We start from the raw sequence: 27389 nt of genomic DNA on the forward strand, positions 1-27389 counted from the left end.
TTACAGGCTTTCCAGTTCGTGGCAGGATGGGGGAGTCCCATCAGACTGTGTACTTTATTGGAGGTGGCAGTGGCTTGAAAGATGGAGGTCTGTTCATACTGAAATAGAAGAGAGAAAATGCACTATCACACAAAAGTAGCATAAAAGACAGTTGTAAAATGGTCACAGGAGGAGGTGGATTGGCACTAAGTCATTACAAGAGCACCTGACATTAGCTCTTACATACTGCAACTTCCCTGAGTCTGTTTTATAACCCCAGCACATCCTACCGCTGAGGTCTTGGAAAATGTGAAGATAGCAAGTGATGGAAGCTCATTAAGTCCAAATAAAAATAAAATTATTACTTTTTTTCCTTCACGTATACTGTAAATATAATTCCTGAAAAGCAGACTTAAAAGTATTATTTCAAATGCATAGCACTTCCAAAAGGACTAGAATTTTCCATTATCTTTAGGCTTGCTTCAGTCCTTAAGTCTCTGGACCAAAACTGACTTTCTTGTGACTTCACCAATGACAGCTGGGACTTCTTTGCATACACTTGCACCAGGGCTGGTGATCCTTCATCTCACCAAGCACCCTCCTAAATCCAGTGCTGCAAACCTGTGCCAAGAGATGCAGGTTATTTTCTGTCTGTGTATGGTGGTGATCCTTTCTTTTGGTTTCACAGTGATAGAAAATTATATGTTGGGTTATGTTAGTCCACAGTAAAAACAAATAATTGCAAGAACAGCACGAGTAGGTCTCAAAATCTTGTGTTCAGCCACTGTTTGCTGTGTAACTGTGATGTCCATATGGCAGAGATGTCATCTCTATACATTGAATAGATGGACAAGCTTCGACACTCTTCTGTCAGGATGGCAGACTCACATGTTAATAATCTGCTACCATAGATGAGACAACAAATTCCCAGTTCATCACCCAATTCAAATTAAGCACATGTAATCTCACAGCGACACTCACTACGAACATAGTGCATACACAGAGATACACAGGATGAAAGGAGTGTCCCAAGGAATGCTCAGCTTCCAAAATTAATGTCATGTAGGAGCTCTGAATTTTAATATGGGTCATTATCACCAAGCTCCTGTAACCACTGTTCCAAAAGCAGAGCCTTTTAACTGTGCCATTCTTCTGTGTGCTGCACAAGGGGTGCAGGTGGTGTTACAGGCTTTCCAGTTCGTGGCAGGATGGGGGAGTCCCATCAGACTGTGTACTTTATTGGAGGTGGCAGTGGCTTGAAAGATGGAGGTCTGTTCATACTGAAATAGAAGAGAGAAAATGCACTATCACACAAAAGTAGCATAAAAGACAGTTGTAAAATGGTCACAGGAGGAGGTGGATTGGCACTAAGTCATTACAAGAGCACCTGACATTAGCTCTTACATACTGCAACTTCCCTGAGTCTGTTTTATAACCCCAGCACATCTCCTGCTATTCATTTGGCTTTCTTAGCTTCCACCTACAGTTTTATTTCATTCATGTTTTAAAAGAACCGAACATGGTCCTGATGAACTGTTCAAAATCCTTGCATGGGCCTTTTGCTCACACTGCTCTCTCAAAGTATATTTAAAGACTCATAACTTTTTTGGGGATCAATTTATAAATAAAGGTCCCACCTCAAATTAGTTTAAAAAAAATCCTGGTTTTATCTTTGATATACAGGATTTGCAGTTGAGTTTTAAGAGATTTTTCCAGAATCATAGGTGATTAATTATGTTTATGATTTTTTGAGTATTTTAATAATGTTAGTAAGATTCGAAATAATTGTCTCTTAGATATTGCTTTTACCAGTAGATCTTGGAGTGTTTTAGTAGGGAATCAAACTTTGGTAATAATTACATACTCAATGCTTCTTTGACTGGGATTGATTTTCGGGTAGCCTACTTTCACCATATATTATTCAAAACTCAAATAGAGCTGCCCTAGAAGTACAATTTCATTAAAACATGTCCTCAAGTAACCATAGGAAATGAGAGAGCAAAAGCAGCTGGCAGGGAGGCTAATAGAAATGGGGGGCTCTGGGGACAAAAACTGACTGTAATTTTCCCCTTACACCCTGAAGCTGCACTGCAGCTCTTTTCTTAAAGTTTATTTTAAAGATAACCCACAGAACAGATGAAAGGACTGAGAACATTCTACTTTACATACTGCTGTATGAGAAAAATGGCATTAGTGATCTATGTACTTAAAGGCTTTGTGTGCTATGCGTCGTCTCAAATGAAAAGGTGTAAATCCAAACAGCTGGGTTAGAGTTGGTGCTGCCCTCTGTGCCACCTCTCCCATCCCTGTGGCTCCATTCACTGGTACTCACAGCTCTTTCTGGTACTGACACCATTTCCTGAAGCCTAAAGGTACCAGAGCTCTGCAGAAGAGGAGCAGGACAGCTACGACTGTTGGCCGGGGAAGTGACTGGCTTTGGTGTTCCTCCTGTCACCTGTAAGGGACACATAGAGCTCATCTGAACCCCTCTGAAGAGGGGGGAAATCGGGGCTTGATGCCTGGGGCTCACTGCTCCCTCCCCTGCACAGCGCTGGTGTCAGTGCAGCCCCTCATCACCAGGCTGAGGATCCCAAACTCCGAGCATTGCAGCTTTGATTTATGGACTTAGCCCACTTTTGTTCTGACTGGGTGTGTGAGCTGATTTCAGCCAGCCACTGGCTCACTGGACAAGATTATTTAGGCGCAGCCCAGAGAGCATTTAATCCAAAACCCATTGGCTTTCTCTGTTCCCCTGTGAGCTGCTCTGCAAGAAGCTGCATGTCACAGTGCAGACAGGCACATCTGCCCACCCCAGCCCTCCTCCCAGTGGTTTATTTTTCACTGACACCAGACACCAGACCCTGCTAAAGCGTCTGGCCAAGGGCTCAGCTGCCTTTTGAGGTGAGCTCTTGTCAGCAGCAGAGCATCCCAGTCCCACTCCAGCTGCCTTTCCCCACTGCAGTGCTGGGATTCCCCTCCCCTTCCCCCTTCTGCACAGCCACCCTTGGGGGTGCTGACAGAGGTGACCTCAGGTCCTGGGTATGGAGAAGAAGGAGAGAAGGAGCACAGTCCTCCTCCAGCTGCCAGAGGGTGCAGCAGTGGCCTGGGTGCCAGAGAGATCCATGGGTGATACACCTCAGTGTCACCTCCCATTGTGCTGGCATCACCACCCTGTGCAAGGCTGGCCACACTGGTGTGTTGCCCAGGCTGGGTCTTACCCACCATGGCAACCAGTGCTGTGGCCAGTCCACCATGCTGCATGGGCCATGAGCTTTCCTTGGGGCACAACAGTATCACTGGCCAGATTTTGTTGCTGGAAGAAAGCATGCACTGGAATTTTGCTTGCAGATGGAGGGAGAAAGCTGGAATGCCAAAAGCCTGTGACAACCTGTGGTATGAGGATACAGCAGCTATGACTCCTCTTTTCATCTGTTTTCCCTTATTTTGGAATCCTCTGGTCAAATGTACATGATCCTCCAGGTTTCGTGCTTCTGTAGTGGCATGCTGAAAGAAGAGGATTTGTAGGATAATGTCTCACCAGTTCTGTTCAGCAGGCTGCTGGTAGGAAAGAAATCTTTTCTTCTGGTAACTGAAATTGTCTGGTCTGTGATGCTGTAGGATAGGTCACCTATAAAGATAAGGGCACAGAACATTTTTAGTAACTTAATTTTTTTTTTTAAATGAAAAGTTGTTTTGAGCCCTCTGTTATTCACCCAGATGAAAATTCCAAAGCAGAAATTTCCAGGATCAGGGTGTAAAAATTTTCTTGGCAAGATGCCTACATTTTTGTCTTATGACCTGGTGTTGGATCAAAAAAAAAGTGTGTTTATCAAATGAAATATTATAAGAAGGGAAGGGGAGGGGAGGGGGAAGAGGAAGGAAGGAAGGAAGGAAGGAGAGCAGTAGAGCTGTCTGTGAGAATTATAAGCTTTTTACTTCTTTGATAGTAATGAGAAACATAAAGATGTTAAGTGGCTTGGCAGCAACTTAGAGTCTGCCTTTGTCGTGACTGAGCAAAACCTCAGTCTCCTCTGTCAAGTACTGTTTGAACCACAAAAATCATCTATCATCTGTTTATAGACAGTTTTTTTTTCCCTTCCTACTGATGCTTAAGATCAGTGATCCATAAGGACACATTTCTGTTTTTTCTAGCCATCTCTGCATTCACAGCTTTTGAAATAATAGTTAAATACACAACTAGACAATGGCACAGCATTTCCAGAGCTCCCATGGCACTTCTGATGTGGGGATTCAGTGGTGGAATCATTCAAATTTGTACAAAAAGAAATAATGACCTTCAGTTATCTTACAAGCCTGTACATGACTACTTCATTAGGCTCTACTGTGGCTATTTTGGACTCTTTGACTTTCTCTGATGCACACAACGAATGAAACAACAGAAGAACCTTACAGTCTCTGATAAAAGTGCTGATTTATAAATCCAAGACAAAACCCCAGCTTTAAATGAAGTAAATAACTAACCAGACCAAGAACCAAGAAAATCTCTTTAGTGTGAGATGCTTGCTGGCTTTGGCTGAAATTGAGTGTTCAAGAGTATGTGTGTGTGTGTGTGTGTGTGTGTGTGTGTGGTGTGTGTATGTATGTGTGCATTAAAAAGATGTATGAAAATCAGTTCACTTTACGGCACTCTAAAAATTCACTGAGATTTTTGGATATTAATTCAGTTTTTTTCTACTTGCTTATTAGGTGTTTGATTTTATGTGAATAGGTATGACACATCTTACATTTGTAAAATGCATGGCATTTTACAAACTTATATGCAAAAAAAAAGGATATACACTTAGGGATCCGATAGCACTGTGCTCTATACAGCACATTGATGAGCACTATTTATTCTTATTTACATTATGGCTTATGTTAGAGCATCCCAAGACCACAATGATAATGGTAATCATGTTGTTGGAGCCCAGTGGCCCTGGGAGGGCACAGGGATACATGTGTATGCCTCAGCAGACTCACTGGTGCCTGTGTGCTCTGAAACTGCCCTCAACTACAGCTGCTGGACCAAGGACCCTTCAAGGCTATTATATCTTAGCTGGTGTTCAGGCAGGCACAGGTGTAGGGAAGCAGTGGCAGGGATATGGGGATGAGTGGAGCAACACAGACTATCCCCTGCAAATAGTAGAGTAATTCAGCATGCTTTTAGAAAAAAATGCAACCAGCAAGCTGTGGAAGAGCAGAATTATGAAGCATTAGAAGCTGTCAGAAGGTTCTGGTATAAATGCATTGTTGTGGGTGCTACCAAAAATACATTCACAAAATGGAAAGCGGCTGCTACATTTGTGCTTCAGCCAAAAGACAGCTCCCATGGAAATACAAAAGCACATTGACAGGTTCTGCCTGTTCCAAAAGCACAAAGGCAAACCAAGATGTTAAATAAACAAGTCACTTTGGGCTTTATACTGCTGAGTAGAGATTTTCTAAAGGGAAAGACTAGTGAAAAAATGTTCACCCTAGGGGTTTTTTAATTGATTTATTGATCTTTAATGAGGCTGTCTTTAAATGTTCTATTTGCCAGCCTTTATTACTCCACATTATCTCATTATTTCACTGCTGCTCTGCAATTTTATTTAGCTTCTCTGGCAATTTATTTCATCCATAAACTACCTTCAGCACTCACTACATTTGCCTAGCAACTATCTCAATTGTAATATTATGAAAAGAAATATGTCTAATGAAACCAGGATACGGAAATGTTTTTTCATTCCTCCTTTGCCACTGCAAATCCTTGGCAGCTTGGAAAACCCAAGCCTTGATCTTCTAACTCAGTGGAACTCAACAGGGAAATTGCTTCTGTGAAGTATTGAAAATCTGGTACACGTTACTCCACATGACTTTGGCCTTTGATCAGAGACAACTTTTCTATGCTTAGTAATAATTTTTGCATGGTAATGTGGTGACTCTCAACTAGCAGCTGAAAATAAGCACCACAGAACTAATGCTCTGAGAGAAGGCATCACAAATTGAGGACCTGCTGCTGTGGGTTTTGCAAGATGCTCCAGATTACTGTAGGTTTGCAACCCAGCATTCACTAAGCTGATGCCTCATTTGCACTTTGGCTACATCAACTCCTCTGTTGCAGTCCTGTGAAGCAAAGAAGATGAGTTGTCTACTCATGTGCTGTTGTCAAAGTCTTGCAGAATGCTGTGGCACTGGTATAGCCTTTTGCCTCTGTGGTAGAAATTAGCGCTCCTGCTGAAAAGCACAAAGGCTTGTAAAAATTGCTGTAGGGAACCATATTATTTGTTTTTCATTTCTCTCCCCTCTTTCTTCCCTGTTTTCTGACTAATGAGGTCAAACAGCTGTAGCCCACCACTCAAGATGCTGGCTTCCTTCAGACAGGCATTACCCAATGCTGTGTCTGGTTTGAAAGCTAGAAACTGAAGAGGACTTTTACTGAGATAGGAAAATAAACTTAGACAGAACATTTGAAGCATTTTTGTATTTCAGCTTAGTTTCAGACAAACCTCAGGAGCTTGACTGCACTGGCTGGTTTCGACCTGAAACCAGTAGAGCAGTGAACAAACATACATAAATCAGAATTTAGACAGGATGTCACCAGCTCCAGTGAAATAGAACTGTTTTCCCAACTATCAAAAGGAAGTTCTGAAAAAGTTAGAGTACTAGAGTCACACCTGTAATGTGTGATGCCAAATACCAACTTATTTGACATTTTCCTTTAAGCGTTTTTTTAAGTGCTAAGATTTCTAGAGCTCAGCTAGGTATTTGTCTGATATTCAAACACAGACAGATGGTGGCTAGCATGTAGGCCTTCATTTTCCCAAGAGAACTATTTAACATTTACTAAAAAGAAACCATATTTCTTAACAACTGTCTCATTCTGGAAAAATATCAAGCCATCTGAACAAACCTGCAGAGGTGAACTGCAGCTGTAACTGATCACTCAAAGCCTAAGCATCTCTGGCTCAGTGACGGAGCAGTTGTAGAAACCAAGCAAAACCAGGCTACAGTTTTAGCAGCCTTGGTTTTGCTTCCTCTCTTCCTCTTCTTGCCTCTATATGTGCACTCTTGTCTCATATCCATTCTCAGCCATCTCCTAGATTTTCACTTGCAAAATAACAGGAACTGAACCAAACCTAGACTTCTGTAGACTAAAACAGAAGGCTTGGCCTTGGTGTCTTGTCTTGACTGCAGCCCAGAGGACTTGCTCAAGAAGCTGATCTTGAGCCCACTGGTGGCACCAGTGTGAGGACCATTAGTGAGCCAGAGAGAAGTGCTAACCCAGGGCTGTCATACCATAACTGGCACATTTTGGGACCACTGGTTAAAAGGCAATTGCTTCCCGGGCTACCTGCAGAAGAAAAATGGCTCAGATCCATCTTACATTACAAGTTTGACCTCATACCACCTTAACCAAGGAAAATGTGTAATTCAGCGAGGATAAACCCTCTCTCTTCACATTGTTTATGTTATGCCTTTGTTGTGAATTTTTTTGTTGAGATGGAAGGGCTTTCAGTCCACTTGGACAAGCAGCTTTGCTGTTCTGCCTTCAGCCAGGCAAGTGTCTCTGTTTTGGGGATGGGGAAGGCAGTTTGAGAAGCAGCAATCTTTCATTTCAGCACTGCTGCAATCTGTGTTCCTGCCTTGGCATATCTCAGTCAAGCCTTTGCAAGCTCCTGGGCTTTACATTGAGTGATTCAGCTCCCAAAGAGCACTCTTTAGGGAAGGCCAAAGCCTTGTGTTTAGTATCTTCGTCCAGTGTTCTATTTAGGCTTGATATTTAACTAAAGACAGTAGGTGTTCTTCATAAACACTATAATAACACTAATTAACTTCTTTGTAAACACTAATAACACTCAATGTCTGTTCAGTTGCCAAAATTAATGAATGTATCCTAAACAGAGCATTAAAAAAGATAAAACCAAGACCGTATTTCCTCATATATTTATTCCTGAACGGTGGTTACACTGACAGTAGTTAGTGTAACCAGTAGTTAGTGTGTAAAGCACTAGGAAAAGAACTTCAATGGACATTACATTTCTTTCTTGCTTAAAAAAAATAAGATAGCTATTGTGTTTATGTGTCTTTTTATTACATTGTTGAAACAATAGAGAAAACAGTTTGATTCAATTGATTACCTTTTGTTGTGGCAGCAGGAGTCAAATTTGCTGGACTTATGAAATCCAGAGAGGCTACAGATGTCGACTGGTGCTCTAAAGACAATTAACATGGTATCACACTTAGTCAATAGGTTCTTCAGAAAATAATGTTAATAAATCACAAAACAACCTAGATCGAAGAGCTTGCAGTAGCTGTTGGGTAAATGCAGACTGAGCAGCAGAAATCCTGCTGTGGGAGTTAAGGCTAAATGCTCAAAGCACAAATCCAGTGGGCACTTGCAAGGCAGCTGATGCTATCAATGCTGACCCTTTTCTGCTGGCTGGCTGCAGGCATTGCTTATTTGTGCTTCTATACACAGGGTTTGGTTTAACTGCTGTGGGGTGGATTGTGGACTTGAATGTGGTGCTCCCCAGCTAAGCCAGGGCCTTGCCAAAAATCATCCATGACAACAGGCCACAGCCACATCAGCCCAGGAGATCACCTGCTCTCGTGAGTTTTCCTCTCAATTGCTGAAGATAGTTCTATGTAATTATCCAAATCCATGTTCTGGTAAAACAGTTCGTTATATAATTAATGAATGGGAATGATGCCCTGCTGTTGGGTCAAGGAAAAGTGATGGCTTTAACTTTTCTATCATATGCACCTCTCTGTCACAATAGGACAAATTTAGTTACAGTTTTATTGGCAAATGATTCAATTTTATAAAAATATGTAAGAATGATATATAATATTCAGCATGCCATTTAACATGCTGTCCTAACATGGCAGTTTTAGCAAGATTTCTGTCAGATGTCTGCTTGGGTGACCTCACAGTTCACAGGTTCACAAGCAGCAGCACATTGGTGCTGTCAGCACCAGCGCATATTGACCTTGCCTGTCACACCTCTGACTCTGGGTGCATGACATTTAGGCAGTGGAGCCTCACAGCTCACAAGTTCCCAAGGAGCTGTCAGTATTGGTGCCGTCAGCACCAGCACATATTGACCTTTGCCTGTCACACCTCTGACTCTGGGTGCATGACATTTAGGCAGTGATAAAGTACAGATCCTACATATATTGAATAAGTAATATTTTCCTGTAGCAGGCCCAGGGCCCGCAAGGCCTCCTTGGAGGTCAGAAGCCTGAGTTAGGAAATGCCAAGTCATGATGACGGGGTGTTAGAAGCCCCTCTCTTCCACCTTTCGGACTCTGCTTATCTTATAGATCGCTTTCCCTTGACCCTTACTATTGGACAATTTCCAAAACCCCTGTAAGGCAAACCCCTACTTCTGCCTGGTTTGGCAGAAAAGCTGTCACTGAGAACCTTCGTAGACCAATAATGAATTCTTCGGAACCTCACACAGCACTTCTCCTCTCTCTCCCGGGCGTTTGCAGCGACACCTAGCAAGCTAAAGAGCTGAAATCACAAAGATCTGATAATCACTAAGAGCTGATATCACTATATCTTGCTTAGGTTGCCTGTGGCTGGGAGCTGCTTGGGAAATTGGATGCTGTGCTGAGCACCACTGAGCTATCCTGGCCACAGCAGCCCATCGGGCATAGCCTGGCTGGAAGCCACCTTCAATATTTTCCCCCTTGCCTGAGGCTGTCATGACAGCTGATGTAAGTGTTGAATTACCGAAGTCTATAACAAATCAAAGTAATCATTCAGCATGGCAGCCCATCGGGCATAACCCGGCTGGAAGCCGCCTTCATTATTTTCCCCCTGATATGAGTGTTGAATTACCGAAGTCTATAACAAATCAAAGTAATCATTCAGCATGAAAAAGGTGTTTGTTCTGCTTTAGGAAAGTGGATGATTGAAAGGTTCAGGAGCAAGAAAGTGTATCACACCTAAATTCCAAATAATATTTCCATGTGCAACTCAGACAAGTAGTCCAGAAGGAAACACAAAATACCTGACGTAACTGTGCTGAGAAATCCCTAGAGAAACAAAGGTTTTGGGGAAAAAACTTTGGAGCCCTTGGCGCCTCAACTTAAAAACCAGAAATGAATCACATGGGTTTATTCCATACAAAGAGATGCACCATATTAGCACAGATGCTGAAACAACATTTATGACCTGGTGGGGGCACCTGCACAGTTTCATACATGAGGCACTTCAGATGCTGCAACTCTGAGCGGAAATTTCAGAGACACTCTGCACTGAAACATGCTCACTGAGTCCTCAGAGAAGGAGGAGGAGGAGGCATTATTCCTTCTAATTAAAAACTGTTAACCACACAGGCAAGCTCAGCAGAGACACCATCCTGCCTAAGCAGACCTAGATGTCTGTTTTCTTTCCTATTTTTTCCCAGCAGGAGAGGCAAAGTACTTCCTGAGTGGGCCAGGAGGATGGATAATGTCCCCCTCAAAGAGGTCCATGAAGGAACTGATCACACATTTCATTAGAAAAATATACCTGGGAAGGCAGCCAGACAGTACCTCTGTCTCGTCAGGCACGTGTAGAGGGCATTGAGTGGCACTGCAGACTGGATCTTAGCATAGGCAGGTGACCATCCACCCTCCAGCTGCTTTTTTGTGCTAATACTTGTACCTCCTGTGACTGCTGCTCTTTCATTTGCATTTCAGCTTAGCCTTGCCTGCACTAACAGGGATTTCACAGTAGCTGGCTGACATAAAGGACTCCTTACCAAAAATGCAACAGGTCTAAAAACCAGAGCAGTGTGGCTCTTTGAGATGTGCCTGGCTCCCAGAGGGTTCTGCAGAGTGTGCAAGACAAAGCAGGGTGGTGGCCTGATGTGAGCTGCTAGGCTTCCTTTGAGTTCACCTTGCAGAGGCCAGCAGAGGAAAAATAATCCCTCTCTCAGGGCCCCCAATATGTGGGATGCTTTTCTGTGGGGTATTGGCTGAGCCCCCAGTGCTACAACCTGCACTTGCTGAAGTTTTTCACAAAACCCATACTTTTTTTCATGCCATCTACTTACAGCATTTCTCTGACAAACTCATGTAACCCCCTGCTACATGCTGCCTCCCATGCAGAGCAGAGGAAAGCAAACTGCTTCAGGAGAGATGTTTCCAAAGGGATTCAGCTGAGGTGTGGAGGGAACATTTATCTGTCTGCAATAAGCTGATAGTAAGACAAACTTGCAGGGGAAGAGCTGGGATTTACCAAATTTACACAAATTAAGAAACATTATATCAGTTCTTTAACATGGCAAAAATGTTGAGGATCTTGGCTCTGTGCTTAAACAGAAGGTAGAGCCATTAGCAGGGCTGTTATTTTTACTTACTAGTTCAGTACTGAAAGAGCTATATTCAGATGCCAGCTGAAGCATCAGAAATAACATTAAATGCCTCTCAAGGATGGAGTTTAAGTATGCTTGGTCTTAATTATAATAGATTACATCACCAAAATATTGGTTTATAGTATTTTCTCTGAAGTCAAAACTGCAGAAAGGGGTTCCTTACTACCCATTTAGAGTAGTAAATGCTACAACAGCTTTAGGACTTTATAAACACACCTCAAACACAACCCAGGTTATTTTATTCTCTAATTTATACTACCATCTGAAACCGTGGTAGCAAAAACTTCAGCTGAGGCTTCATTAGACTTATTGTCTGTGATGGGAGAAAAAAGAGAAAGATTAATGCAGTTCTTAAAAGTAGTTATAAAGGCTGAAAATTTAGTTTGGGCTTGTGTCATATTGTGCACCTCTGCAGAAGGCATGGCTGAGAATTAATGTAATTCTTTCCTTTCTGTCACATCTAAATACTTTAACATTTTTATACAGAGTGGATCTATCTTAGCATTAGCATAGCCTGCAGGCAAGAACACAGACTGCTTTGACTGACAGCTCTTCGATATGAATAAATTTTCTAGAAAACAGAAAATTGGGGGAAATAAGTAATTTTTGAGAAAAAAATTACGATTTATCTCCCTCCCTTCTGAAGTTATGCTTCCAGAGGAGTAAGCTGTGCCTTTTGCTGCAGTCTTACTTTGTGGAAAAACATATCAATAGGAATATACACAGCCACAAGAGAACTCAGCTGAGCTGCAAATAGTTGCCATGGTAGGTGACATATCCCTAGATGCTGCTAAGGGGTCAGCAGCTCAGTTTTTTCTGTGCAGCAGGGAGCATGCATATTTAAAAAAAAAAAAGGTATAAATATGCATTTGCACCTAAGAGGAGACATGCACAAGAGGGTGCTAAAGGAAATCTGTCTGCCCTTCTCACCAGTCACCCTGCATCATCAGAGGTACTGAAAACTACCGCCGAGTCTCCTGCTTTTACCAAAAAAGCAGGACAATATTTCTCCCCACTTCCTTAATCATGTAGCTAAATCTTACAGTACAGATTATAAAGGAGTTTCTTCATTATCCATAGAGGTGCAGCCTTTTGCAGGTTTTACTGAAGGTGTATAACATAGCCCTGAGTCTGAGGATTTGATTTCTCAGGAAGCCACGAGTGCTCCATGAGAAACACATAATTATAATAGCTCACTGGTGCCATGTGGCTGTGCTAAGAGTATCTTTGGGTATGGGAAGTACAGCAAGATTCTGGTTAAACAAATAAGTGTCTTCTGCTTGTGCAGAAGTTTCTTAGCTCATTCAGAGGCTTGAGCAAATATTTCAGCCAAAAAACCTGCCAGAGAGTTCAAACTGTGTGATGAACTTGTACAAAAAAGCTTTTATACTATTGGCATTTCTTCAGTATTTTAAATAACAAGAGAATACATGTGTTTGGTGTTCTTAACATTTTAGATGTGTCCTATCTAAGAAAAATCTACCAAAGGAAACAAATATTTCTTCAGATGATATATTCCTTGTTTCATTTTCCGGGAAGGGAAACAGACACACATGAGAATTTCTGACGTGTCTTATGGGTCCCACTGTATAGATCAGTGTTAATCTAGGCAGTTGTTAGGTTACATATACACACACACACAGAGATATATATATATGTATATATGTTAGGTGAGCCTCTGACATTTCCCTTCTGGCTGCCAGCTTCCAAACTCCTGTATGGACAGTGCTTGCTTACTCCCAATCCTGCTCTGGACGGAAGCACTTGCTTTCTCCTTATTGTGTTTCTTGCCCCCTCCCCTCATTTTTCTGATTGCAGACACTGTTGAATGAGAGCCCAGGGACAGCCCTGTTGCCCTGGGTGTAGGGACTCCAACTCCCTCCAGTCCTGTGCTGTGGCTGGAGAGATGTAGAGTGACCCCCACTCTCCTGTGCCCACTCTCCTGCTCCCAGTGACAAACACTCACATGGAAAAACACCGGAACTGGTAATGGGCACAGTGTGTGTGATGAGAATAAGACACTTTCTGATTGCCATGTAAATCCTTTCTTCATTAGGCAGCTAAAGAGACAATTCCTATGAAAAAGACTGCCTAGCCCAATGATATGTTGAATATAAAAAAGAGGATGCCTTTGTAGCAGACAGAATATGCCATTTCCAGAAATCACAAGTAGATACTTTAGATGCAGTAGTCCTGGTTATATGCCAATTGTTCCAAAGATCTGTGTTTGTGCTCTGTTTAATTTCTCAGCAAACAATAGATGGGCAGGACATCAAAGTCAAGGCTAGGTGAAGGGTTGGACACTAGCAGGGTGAGAAGTCTCATCCTCATGCTGCCCAGACATTCCCAAGTATGTTTATTTAGCAGGTTATGATGCTGTTAAGTACTAAACACTGTTATAAGAGAAATGGCCTTGTTCATTTCAAGAGAAGAAAAGAGCGTGTGCTACTCATGCAGCACAAACCTCTCTTGTTCCCTCATTCAAAGAAAGTGGTTCCCACATTAAGTTGGAAGCAAGCTTGATGTATTGAAGCCAGCAGAAGTCAGTCATTCAGTATGAAGACTGAAACTATCCAGCTGAAACTCTTTCCCTGCCATGGTAAATAACACCTGAGCTTGTAGTGTAATTGCTTTCTCCTATTTTCCTCTTCATTATTCCCTTATTTTTCAGGCACTTTTATATCATAATACTTTATCAATTCTTCCTATGAAGAAATAGACATCTGATATCCTCACTAGATTTAAGCCCTGCAAAAAAAGGCAGAAAAGAGAAGTAAAGAAGTCAGCGTTTGTTTGGAGATGAAGAACAGACAGAGGCTCTTGAGGGAGTTTCTATTTCCCAGTCCTGTGATAGCACGCATCCTGTGCTCTGTTCAACAGGACAGTGCAGACAAAAGCCTGCAATATCCAACACCACACCCAGAAACAGGTCACCAGGAAAATTATACCAGTTTGCAAAACCAACTGACTCATGGATTGTGTGGAGTGGGTGGTTATGGATAGTACAAAGTTCTGCCTGCCCACAAGCTCTGTTTCCAAGGAAAACCTTCTTGATTTGAGATTTACTTGCAGCTCAAAAGGTTTAACTTGGAGAGATGGAACAGGAACAAAGCACCATAGCTAATAGCCAGAGAGGCTTACTAGTCAGTCATATAAGCCATAAATATGTTTTATACAAAGCATGGGTAGTGCAATTCAGCAGGCTTTTAGGTTTTGCTGTTACCAAAACTGAAACAGAGGCCCACACAGCAGAGGAGGTAACTTGGAGAGATGGAACAGGAAGCAAAGCACCATAGCTAATAGCCAGAGGGGCTTACTAGTCAGTCATATGAGCCATAAATATGTTTTATACAAGGCATGGGTAGTGCAATTCAGCAGGCTTTTAGGTTTTGCTGTTACCAAAACTGAAACAGAGGCCCACACAGCAGAGGAGTCCTTAGAAGTCCCTGGTTTGTGCCCACTGCTGTGGGGGTGGCAGTCGCTCAGAGGAAAGGGTGTGAGCACCTGGTGTTAACTCAATGCCTTGTCTGTCTGCTGCCCTGCAAGCTCTGTCAGTTTGGAGGATGCCTCTGTCCTGGGTTGACTATATGATGCTTTTATCTCAAATCGTCTTGTTCTGTTTATACTGAATAATAAGTTTTACACCTTTAAGACTCTCTTAAAGGTGTAAAACTTAAAGTCTTAAAGGTGTAAAACTTATTATTCAGTATAAACAGAACAAGACGATTTGAGATAAAAGCATCATATAGTCAACCCAGGACAGCCTCCTATGCCTGATTCACCTTGCTGGGGTGGCATGGTGGCAGTCACAGGCATCACTCTTTGCTCCAAAATTGCACACCTCCTGTGAGGTGCTGGCCGATCCCTCCTCCAGGCTAATGAAGATCTCAGGGTAAGCTGGAAAGCAAACATAAATGTATTAGTGAAATGGACACTGCAGATCACAGTAACAGCTTCTAATAACACTTAACAGCCTTCTATTGTAAGAAGAGTGGAAATTAAATCCTACCTCCAGCCACACATCAAGCAAGATAAAAGTGTTTACAGCTGCAATTTGAGGTCAGTGAAATGGTTTACAAGACTATATCACCATCTATTGCCACAGGATCCAGGATACATTTCACTGCCTACCTCAACTAGACTTGGGTGGCTTTGCTGGGGAAACAAATCGAAACCATCCTGCAGTCACAGCTCCAGCAGCAGAGCCACCCTTCCCGGGCCCCATGAAATCCCACATACCCCTGTTCCTGCTTCCTCTGTGTGCTTGCCAAAGGTATCTCCAAAGGCTTTAGTCATCCCCCAAATGTTGATTGATTTTGGATGTCAGCTACCCAGATGCTGTTGCCTGGACAGACGTGTGACAGTGTCCCCACAGATTCTTCTTGCCTTGCCAGGAAGCCCAGAGCTCGCCCTCACAGCAGAGCAGCAGGGCACTGATGACCACATCCACATGAAACAAAAAACTGTTTTCTTCTGGTTTTTGCAGCATTTTGGTTCTGAGCACAGCTGATTGTATAAATTAAAGCTATCAGGTACCCTAAGCCTCTCTAAACTGCATTTCCAAATTAGCCATTGGGATGTCTGGTTTGGAGCAACATTGGCTGACTTGTTAAGTAAGGACTATTGAAACTGTGTTAATGTATAACAAATCTCAAAAGCTTCAGATAAATTTGGCTTCTGGCCCTTTCTGAGACCTGAAACTGGACTGGAAACAAATGCTCTCCCTGAATTACTTAGGAGGTCCTAAATTCTTTATCTTTCCAACCTAAACTTCACTTTAATCTCTACCATTAAAATAATTTTCTATTTTTCTTTCCCTGTTAATTGCTATAGGACTACCTCAGTTAATTACAATCCCCCCTGAGGTGAACTATCTAAGTTTCCCTCTTTTAAATAGCTAATCCACCAAGGACTCTCCTGACTTTATTTTAAATTTCCATTTTTCTGCCTGATGTTACTGATGGATTCTGCCTGGGCATGACTTACATTTAGTTATCATGGCCTTCTGGTTTTCTGGACTTATGGTAATTTTTTTTAGTGGAATTTCCTGTTTTTTTAAATCTCTTCTGGGTTTTGAATTTTTCTGCTTTTTTGGAGGGTGGGGCAGGGGTTATAGATTCTTCCTATCAGGAAATGAGTGTCCTAAGATTTCATTCCTTCTTCTTTGCTAAAACTGTACAGATGGTAGTGGAGCTGGCAGAAGACAGAGAGACTTTTTCAGATGCAGGGAAAAGTCTGGTAAACTGGATCCTCTAATTGCTGTAGAAGTTGGCTGGGAGGCTAAATGATGTCTGGTCTAGTGCATTCTCTTCCTTTTGTCTTTTTCATGAGAATGGGTATGCTTTGCCACACCTGTAATTGAGCGCTGTCCTCTGCTTTCTCAGATGTGTTTGCTGGGTTGCTGTTCTGGCAGGCAGCTTTCATGCAGAGCTCTGAATGGTCTAATAGATCTTTTCCAATTAACATCTCAGCCCCTGTTAACACTTTGACATTAATTTGTCTTGCTAGGATATTTACCAACGTTTTGGATCTAGCAGAAATTCAATATTTAGTTCAGTAGTTTCTGCTGTTAAGCTTTTACTCTTACAAAATACTATATTTTCTTCCTCAAACCAGGTCTTATAAGCTCTCGGAGGAATACAAAACACCCAAGATACCTCAGCTACCTTTGGAGGCATAAAACAAGCAGGATGTCTTCTGTTGCAGTGTTGGAAACAAAAAGGTTTAATAAAAGGCAAAATAACAAACAGAAAAAACTGAGCCAGGTGCAACAGATCTGCTCCTGGTAAAAACACTTCACAAAAGCCCCTAGTTCCTTTGTTCTCTTCTTTTTCTACCCAATTAGTCAGAAAATTTGTCAAATTAGGACTTTTTGGCTTCTATCCAATTAGCTGCCCTTAAGTTTGAGGTGAAGTCCCTGAGGTCCTATGAGGTGGCTTTTTACCTAATCCATAAGAGAAACTTCTGGGCTTCTTTCCTTTTTAGGGAGACAAAGCATAGTTTTGTCACTCTGTCAACAGGAGGCACACTCCTACACCAAAAAGGAGAAATCAATATTTGGCAAAGTTGGACATAAAAAGGCCATACCTTTTCACAGTATCTTGTATCTAAAAGAACTCTATTCTAGAAGAGAAATATTTAAAAGTATTTCAATCCAAAAGTACCCTCTTAAAAAAAGCTATCTTGATTGAATGTCTGTTTTTACCCAACATACCAAGACTCTCAATTTCCTTGAGAGATCTTTTCATGCCTTCTCCATTCTCTCCGGTTCAATTCTCAGCCCCATTCGGCCACCTCAAGCAGCTGTGAGGGAAAACCATTTGGCACTCCTCAGACTTGGCCTGCCTCTGCTGTGTTTAGCCCTGCCTGAAGTATTTTCCAGAGGGATCCTGCATGAGGAGTTTCCCACAGACACCTTCTCAGCCTCCTGTCCCTTTCAGCTCTGTGCTGCGATAGCTGCCTGCCCTCCCTGCCCTACTTTTAAGCCACCCAGCCTGAGGGGTTCAATTGCATGAGTGTTTGGGTGACAGGGGTAATGCTGGCTTGCCAAGATGGGAAAACCTGCACAGGTTTCCACTGGGCTTTTTCCCTAGCTGTGCCCTTGCTAATGGCCAGAAAGACAGATATAATCAACATTATATCTGCTGTTGACTTGTATGCATATACTATCTTCAGGTTCTGTCCCACCCATTTGAGGCTGGATCTAACTGCCAGAATACAAATATTCATTTCTTTATGAATATTTGGAACAAGGAACAAGAGAGGTGCTGCCATCTGAAAGAGCTCTTTGTCCCCAGATGTCACCTAGAGAATGCTTGGATTATCTTGGGCAGTGTCTCTGCCAGTGCTGTGCAGGGATATGGGCTGGCTCGGGGCACAAGGGAGTACATGGAGATAGTCTGGGAGGGTGCAATCAAAAGTGGCGTGACTTCAGCAAATGGTAACAGGAAAGTGTGAGACAAGATGCAAAATAGTTATTTCACCTGCAAAATTCAGACATGAAAGGGCTAGGAGCACATTTCCTCCGAGTGGTGGACTTTACTTATCTGAGGTCTAAGAGACTTTTTTCCTCAGTACCCACTGCAAACCTCAAGGCTCTCAGGGAGCCAGCTCTGCCCTTGAGACCCCTGCGAGAGAGGCTGGTGGCACAGTGCCCTGGTCCAAAGTCAGCCAGCACCTACGGGGAAATGCAGACTGTTCACCACCAAGGGCCACAGCTGCTTTCTCCAGTTTGCCTCTCTACCCTCCTGTACTGATATTTTGATGTGGGTTCTTGCATAGCTAAGCACGTATCTCTCAGTAATTCAGAGAAAAAGCTAAAAAAAGCAACCTCTTAGTAAGAGATACACAAATCGAGGCAAGAGCATCAGCAGTGATGGAAGAGAGAGTTCAAGTATATTAGTGTCCTTTAATGATTACCCAGGTAACACTGTTGCTATTTCAGACATGTTGATTTCAAAAAGTGTCTGAATCATGCAAACGCAAGAGGAGGTTTCAGATCATTAACGTCTATTTTTATTTCTTTTACCTCAGTGACCAACAGCCCTCAGACACATTTTGGTTTTTTTCAGCTGCTCCCTGTTGAACTTTTCTTTGAATTCAGAGCATCAGCCTTGAATGGCCATGCCATCCTCAAGCTGTGGGCTTCCTTGGACAATCAGCTACAGTCAAGGGCCTAAACACAGGCCCAGTGTCTAACTCTCATTTACTTTCAAAGCTTTGGAAATATGTTTTCCTGACCAGCTGATATCTAAAGAGAAAATAAAGCCTGGTTTTCAAGTGGGTAGCAATTTTCTGATTCAGTTAGTGATAAGCCACTTGAAATGGAACAAGGCAAGTAACTAAAAATGGGAAAGGCTTACAAAATCAAATGCCAGCCCACATGTTTGCAGTACACAGGCTCTGCCACTCCTGGCCAATTTGAGACCCCCACCGGGACCCTCATTTCCTCATTTTGGCAGCAGTTGAATGTCACATGCGTTTGAGGATGTGATTTTGCTACAATTGTAGTCCCAAACTGCTTACTAAATTATGGCCATGATTTCCTGACCACAGACAGCATGGTTATTGGGACATGGAGATCTTGATGATCAGTGTGCTTCCCTGTAACCCACAGAATCCCAACATAAGCCTATACATCAGGGTAGATTATTGCCATGTGCATCACAGTGTGCATATATGAACCTACTATTTTTTCTTGCCAGAAACTGAAGGAAGGGACTAAAATTCTTCTAAGAACTCCAGGGTTCACTACCATTTACTAATATTTTATGTCATTGCAGCTGAAAAAAATGACAAGGTGAATATGTTTACATTTAAAGATAACTCAGTATTCAGAACCAGGCAGGAGTGTCACCTTTCCAAGTGCAAGGCAGTTGGCATAAGCCCCTTACCAAATGCTCTCACAGTGGTGCTTCTCTTCTGGACTCTCTCTGGGTGGTACAGCATGTGGCAGGAAAAGATTCTGCCATCATCAGTAATTTTGGTGGGGAAAATCTTTAGGGCATTGCTCAAACCCAGGAGGACTGCTTGCCCATACGGCATCCTGCTGTTCCTGTACACAGCAGGACAGGAGAGCTCCTTGGTCACAATTTCCTCTTTCCTCCCATTTTCATCCTGTGTACAGAAAAACCAACAAAATTGTGAAGTTCGGACACACACACAGAGAAATGTTTTTGTAAGCAAGCTCTATTCCCACTATGAAAAGCTTCCCTTGCACATTGTGTAGCAGCAATATTTGCAACATCTGGGGTTTTTTTTCCCAAATATATTCTCTCAGAATTTCAATACCAAGAGCAGTCGTCATCTTGACAATAAAATATGGAATAAATAGCTGTGTCTTGTGAGTTCTGATCTCTGTATCCTGCAGAGAGAGCAACACAGGTGCTTTCTCACTGCACCAGTCTTTAAGTTATGCTGAACATCCCATACATATTAAATGCAACTGAAATTTCAAGGAAAACTTTGCTCTTTTAGAATTTTAAGTAGAAAACCCTGATAATAATAACTAAAATTTATCTATCTCTCTTATTGTCTGTGTGGCAGCCGCCCTTCGTTATAAGTACAGCCAACATGTCCTGGACATCTGTGCTTCAGTACATATTTGCAAGTTTTACTCTGTACGATGCCTGGCAACCCACATATATAATTGTGCTGATCTTTGGGGGTTTTTTCTCCTTTCCTCTGCTACTTTGTAGAGTGAACCAGCAAAACTGATGTAGTAAAGGTAAGGGTGTTCCCTACAAAATGATTTAAAATTTTAATTTTAAGAATGACCTGCAGAAGGGAGATCTAAATAGATAATGAACCAGGACAGAAGGTTTAAAAACCTACACTATATGAAAATCACCTTTAAGGAAATCCTCAACAGTTACAGCTTCTCAGTGACAACATATATAAATGAACAGGAAAAGCTCAAGGACACTGCTCACTGATACTTGTCTCTACACACTGAAATGAATGCTAAAAGGTTGCATTAAAACATACATATAAATATTTATCCAGAAAGTGAGACGAAGTACAAAAATACAGCAAGCTTTGTATCTGACAGAAAATTGCTTAAAACCAGTTTTTCATGTGGTTGGCTTGATAACTGGGTTTGCATGTCTTCAGCAGCATCTGTGACACAGAGGTTCACAAAACCAAATACATTAGCCAGTACCTTTCTTTTCTGTGTCAAAGCAGCCTGATATCTCACTGTCCTACACAGTAACCATGTCTTTTTCAGATACTAAAGCTTCACTACAGAAAAACTCACTGGAAATCCAATACAAGAAATATTTTAGTTTTGTTATATTAGCCACTTTCTCTAGACCTGCTCTGTATGTGCTCCTGAAAAAGTCAAAGCAATTAAGATGGAAATTTTCCTCTTTGCTTCTTTAACAGCTATTATTTGCAATGTATCTATGGTTATACTTTTCCCCTTTATTATCATAGTCCAATATGACTGATAAGTTTTTTAGCAGATTCTGCAGACAGGACACACTGGAGTAGAATATTTTCATTTCAATCTACAAAAATACCCTGTAGTTCTTTCTGAACTTTATATCTCAGATGAAAAATACTTACCACTAACCATTTCAAAGGATAAGTGGACAAATTTTCTGAGGTCTCATCCTCAAGGCATGGAATTTCTAAAGTCTGCTTTAACCACACTTTCTTCAGGTAGTGCCTTTCCTCTTTTATCACTGGAACAACAACAACAAAACAGAAGAAGGAAAATTAGAAACATGATGTTCATTGTGCTTTGACAACCAATGCTGACTAGTCTTCTATTCAAGGAACGGGCACTTTTTGGTTTAGAAGGGAACTGTAATTTTCAACCATTACCCCTAGACACATTTTTTAAGTGAAAGCCCTGCATCTGATTCTAGTTACAGTTTCATGACTCAATTCACAGCATTACCAGAACTTTTTGGCAATTCTTAAAAAAGCTTTTCTTAACTGCAGGATCACAATGTCTCCTTTAGGAGCTGAGAATAATTGGAAGCTACAATTTTTATCTACAATTCTTTTTTTCTGTGGCAATAAACCTTCACATCAATTTTGTGCACCTCTATTTCCTTTTCTCTGAAGATATCTTCAGAGACCTTCTTTTCACTAAGCAACCTATTCAGCATGTCAGTTAGGTTAAGACTAACTCTGTTTTTCAGTGTAAGTGCTCCTTTTGTTATTCTCCAACCTGCCCACTACCACAAAACTTGTCACTCTTTCCTTTCTTATCCATTTCAAAAGCCATTTCACCACCTCCTACCCTACCCATTCTCAATCCAGGGCTCCATCCAGCTGTGGAGGCTGGCCAGAGTGCTGCAGTGAACAGTGCCCTGCTGTGATCCAGATGTTGGGTCTGTGATTGTTCACATGTGTATTTAAGCAGGAAGAGCAGTGGTGATGGGGGGGGAGATGCTCTGAGTGCCATGGTCAGCACAGACCTCTCTGACCCTTGGCCACAGGGCAGGCAGGCATGTGGCACATCCTGCCATCCTCCCTTGCCCTCAGATCTGCCTTCCTTGGAGGCAAGGCATCAGCACACAACACAGGGAAACTCCTCAGCTCTGCTCCCCTGGTAGCTCTGGCTTGCATGTCGAGATAGAAGAGGTATGTATTTAATTTATTTCTTATCTTGAGGGGAGTGAGAATATCCAGCTGTCCCAGACTGCCATGTTATTTGTCAGTGGGGACTTTGTGGTGATTGAAACTTCCTTTGTACCTGGCACCCAAACACAGAGCAATAGTGCCAGCATCAGCCTGTGCCACAAAGATGTGAAGAAAGGCAGTGCCCTGAGCTGTGCCCGGGAGACCCAGCAGCAGAAGCAGCTTCCCTCCACTGTCCCTGAGAGTGAGGGACCTGGGGAGCCAGCTCTTGCTGCAGGACAGAGAGCACAGAAGCCCTAACAGGGCTGGGTAGTGCAGAGAGGATAATGAAAGGACAAAGCAAGTAAATCTATAGTAAATCTATAGTTTCTCCAGGAACAAAACTGTACAGAAGATTTTGCTGTGACAAACCACCATGCAAAAGTGCTGTGCACAGTATAGCAAGCGTGGAGATGAGCAGTCAACCCAGAGTTCAGTCTGGGAACAGCTTCTGCCTACTCTCACAGTCACATGTCCCAGCTGCTTGCTTCCCCTCCCATCTCTGACTCCAATCTCCATTAACAGCCTGTTGGCTAGAGTCCTCTGTGTCTGTCTGTCTGTCCTATGAAGGCCTGCTGCTCTGTGAGCTTTTTACAAGTTGACTGCATCTGGATTCACTTCACTTTGATGTAAATAAAAACTGTACTTCATCATAGACTGTCACCTTTATTCATCCCACTCACTCATAGGCTGGGTTAAGGTTTTTTGCCTTCTTTTGAGTCAGAGTGGTTTATTGCAAAAGATCGGGTTACCTTAAAACACAAACCTGCAAAAGGTGGCAAACTCAATTTTTTAGTTCTCTCTAGCAAGCAGTCATCAATAGCACAGCTTGCTACCTCTTGTAGTTACTGAAAAAAGCCAGAATGATGCTGATATGAACAAGGGCTGCCCAAACTGTAGACAGCAATAACAGCATTGAACCCATCTGTATCAATGAGGAGCAGAAGAAGAGAAGCAATGCCTGATTAGCTCAGTTGCTGTACTAAGAAAGAGACAGAGAAACTTTGCATGAAGAACAGAAGCATGGGAGGGTTTCACAGGGCTACCAGCATGGTTTGTACCTCACTGTGCTCCCTTTGATCCCTCTGCCCTGTGGAGCACAAGGAAATTCCAAAAGGGTAGCCTACCACAACACACACCCATACAGCAGGCAGAGTGGCAGCTTCAGCTTTGGCACATTTATTTGGCATGCACTGTTTAAACACACCCATCCTCTGTGAGCTGGGCAGAGATGCTGGCTTTCATTTGCCTCTGCGAGTTCATCAGGGCAGGCAGGTGCCACAGGGTTGCCCCAGATATGTCTCCAGGATAACAGCCCCAAAATTCTTGGAACCACTGCCATGCAGGGGCCATCAGTGTTAAACATCCCCAAGTATGAGTCTTGTTAAACATCCCTGAGTATGACCTCCTCTTGCTACAGGAGCAACATGGTCCAGCGTGGGACTACCAGTCTGGCCTTGTGATGTAGGTAAAAGGGCAGTGGGAGCACATCAAAATACCTCTAAAATAACCTGCACTCACCCTACTTCTAACTCTTGAATGTGTGCTGTGTCTACAGCCTTGGGCCCAAGCAGAGTGAGCACATTGGCCTTGCTGCTCTGAACTGACACAGTGCCAGGTTTGCTGTTTACTTTAATCCTTCTTGAGTTGTTAGCAGAAACCTGGGTCAGAAGGAGGTTTCTGAGGTCATCAAATCCAGTTCCCCATGTGCACAACAACAGGCTTGTTCAACATCCATGCCAAGTTCCACCTTCACAGCAGTTTGGGTTTTGCCCTCACTGCTGACACTAAATAGCTGTTCCCAAAATTGCTACCCTGACAGCTGCCACTGTTTTTTAATTTGTTGTCAAATCCATGCTCATCTGATTTAAATAAGTTTGTTCCCTTACCAGAATAATTTAAATATCCTCCCTGGAGTTTACACTCTCCCCCCCTGAGGCTTACTTACCAAAGAGCAGTCATGCTACTTTCCAGCTTCCTTTTGCTTGACAGAAAGCAAAATCTCCATTCCTGTGATTATACTACACAATTCCTCACTTTGCTCCAGTGTATTTTTGGTGGTGATTCCTTAAGTTTTAACTTTTAGATTTTTCAGATTCTGTACTGCTTTAGTGTATAGTTCTGAACTTCACATTAAGGCTTGGTAAACTCTCTTCACAGAGTAGGTAGACAAAATAATTCCTTTTCTAGCTTGGGACCAAGGACAATCAATACTAGTTTCAGGCCCAAGAGCATAAACAATGTGGACTGAAGAGAGAAAAACAAGAAGGATGGGACTTCATAACCTAAAGCTATAACTGGACAATTAACTTGAATATACAAATGGACCAAAACTTACAAAAATGTGAGACCTTGTGACTGGTCATCCATTTTGTGACCATTTTGGGTTCATCTTGGCTGCAGCCCTGTCTGGGCTCTTGTACTGCCCAAGGTGTATCTTGGCACCTTGTTGAGGCCTTTTAATAAATACCTACTTTATTCTTTAACTCTGTCTAGCCTCTGTTCTAGGTCAGCCTTCACAAGGTATCGGTGGGGACACTCATCCTTCCATGGAGCTAACACCGAGCATGCTCTGCAGATGCCAGCCCTCAGCCTCAATCAGACAAGGGTGTTTTCTCTTTCTGGTGCCCAGTGCTGCACGCCCACAGCAGCAGCAGCCCATGATTTGAAGATCCAACATCCTTAGTCCCACCATATCCTAAGCTGTTCATCCAGTCTCCTCCACAATGTTTATCCAAAATGAAAATGCAGAAACTGCCCACCTCACCACCTTTTTTTACCTTACTATCGAACTTTTTATTCCACCAAACAATTAAGATTTCCTAATCATTAGTTGGATAAAAGAGCTAAAGAGTGCCTGGTAAATAGGAAACTGTAAAAGCAACATTCAGTGCCACTACTGTGAATCCCAAAAAAGTCACCATCACCAACCAAGAAGTGTTCATTTATCCTGATATCTTCCCCCACCTCATTAGGAAACAGCAAAATCTCTTACATTGCAATCACTTACCTTCTGTCTTGACAGTAAGTTGAATTTTTGTGGCCTTTATCCCATATGGGTAAGTAGCAAAAGTGCATTCGTACTGCCCAGTAAGTGACACGGTAATATTTTCCAGATGCAGCATCCACCAATTGCATTCAGATGTGACATCTGGATCGGCGGAACACAAGGACCCTGTGTCGTCCCCACTGCAGCACATCCTCGTGCTGAAGAACACTGAAAATTTGTAAGAAGCCTCAGAAAACTTGAAGTAATGGGTGCCATAGATGGGGTGACATACAGCTATTTGGTAGAGGGGCTGCCATCAGTCTTGGACCACTGTGTCTGTGTGATGTGGGTGCTGTGTGGTTTTGGGAACAAGCACACCAGGGTCACGTCAGTACCTGGCAGAGCATGGACCACTTCTGTCTGGGTAATGACATCTGCAGTCTGGCCTTAAAAACAAACAGGATCATCTTCAGTGCAAGTAATATTTAAACAAAGCTTTTCCTAATCCATTTTTGACGTGATTTGGTGCCTTAGCCACAGACAGCTACAAAGGCCCTACAACTTTAACCACAGGCTTCCCAGCAAATCTCCACCAATACAGACTGCAGAGAGAAAACTGGGAAAACAAATGCATGTGTGTCTGGAAGAGGCCAGGGAGATCCTGTCACACTTCTTGGAGAGAAATGAGAGCTCTGAGGGCCTCTGTGAAAATGAAAATCTTTCAAGTAATATAAATAATGCAGAAGCTGGACACAGTTATTCCCCAGTTCTTTTTGCAAGAACAAATGTGCTATCCCTGCTGGCTAATTCCCTGCACCACCCCCCTGCCCATTGCCCTTGTGGCTTCAGCAGAGAAAGCTGTTCTCCGTGTTATTAAAGAGCTCCTGCATGTCCTAAACCAGTGTCTGTCTCAGTGTCAAAGTGAGCTGCTCTGGTGTGTGTGTTTTCTTCCTCTATTAATTTCATAAAGCAGGTGGCAGTCCTTAGTGTGCCATATAAAGGAGTAATGGATCGATGAAATGAAGGGGCATTCAGCAGGAGCCTGTACCACTTGGTTTAGCTGCTGTTGTAGTAGAATTGATTTATATCCCTTTCTCCCTCCTCTAAGTAAGAGTCTGGCAGTCCCCAAACCCCTGAATGCAGGGCACTGACAAACTCAAGGAGATGAAGAATTTATGGAGGAGGTTCTTGCAGTTACATGAATCACTTTCATAGAGCCATACACAAAAAGTCCCCTTTCCAAAAGAACATCCAGGTCCACAAAAAAATTAGTTGTGCGTTTGTCCTTAGGTACAGACCTGTTTCCCCCCATTTACATTCCATTTTATCATCCTCCCTGTGTATCATAACATCCCCATATATTTGCTGGGGAATTTGCTCTGCAGCCCTGCCAGCTGCAAGTGCCCACTGCTCACCTTCTTTCCTTGAAAAAGCTGGGTACCAATTCCCTTGCTTTGGCACTGGCTCTGCTGTGTGGTACATGGCTCTGGGGCACCTGAGCCAGGGGGGCCCTGCCAGGGCTCAAGCATCCTCAGTGGGGCTGCAGTGTGCCCCACACTCCCCTCAGCTCAGCCAGGAAGGAGCCAGGCAGGGACTCTGTGTGCCCTCAGCTCTGGCTTGATGGGGAGAAGGCACAAAGGCAGTGTGACACATCCTCACAGAGGTGGCTCTGATTTGGTATCTGTACACTGAAGGGTGACATGGACACTTGGAGACAAGATGTGTGGAGAACAAAGCTACTCAATTGCCATGGCCAACATTAATCTCTGCTGTTTCATTGCTGCATGTCTTCTGCTCATCTTTTATTCTAAAAGATGTGATGATGTAAGAGGGCAAATAAAAATAAGCCTGAATGACAAGTCTCACAGCCTTTTTCTGAGAGAAAAATTACTAAAACTATTTTTGTCAGTCCAAGGAGCTTATTATAGGAAATGCTC

The 27389-nt window shown here is 42.7% G+C and overlaps 1 protein-coding gene across 1 annotated transcript; it reads right to left on the reverse strand.

The window, feature by feature from the left end:
• CD96 (CD96 molecule) lies at nucleotides 1–26934 on the reverse strand. Its single transcript, XM_039717749.1, is given in 14 exon segments — nucleotides 1–45; nucleotides 1208–1259; nucleotides 2312–2399; nucleotides 2402–2434; nucleotides 3518–3607; nucleotides 8100–8174; nucleotides 11590–11643; nucleotides 12814–12935; nucleotides 15113–15227; nucleotides 19724–19946; nucleotides 21399–21508; nucleotides 25474–25752; nucleotides 25755–25898; nucleotides 26868–26934. Coding segments are annotated over 14 exon segments (1497 nt in total).
• Nucleotides 26935–27389: the final 455 nt, after the last annotated feature.

The sequence above is a fragment of the Passer montanus genome, unplaced genomic scaffold (assembly GCF_014805655.1).
Source record: "Passer montanus isolate IOZ18808 unplaced genomic scaffold, ASM1480565v1 scaffold39, whole genome shotgun sequence".
NCBI lineage: Eukaryota > Metazoa > Chordata > Aves > Passeriformes > Passeridae > Passer > Passer montanus.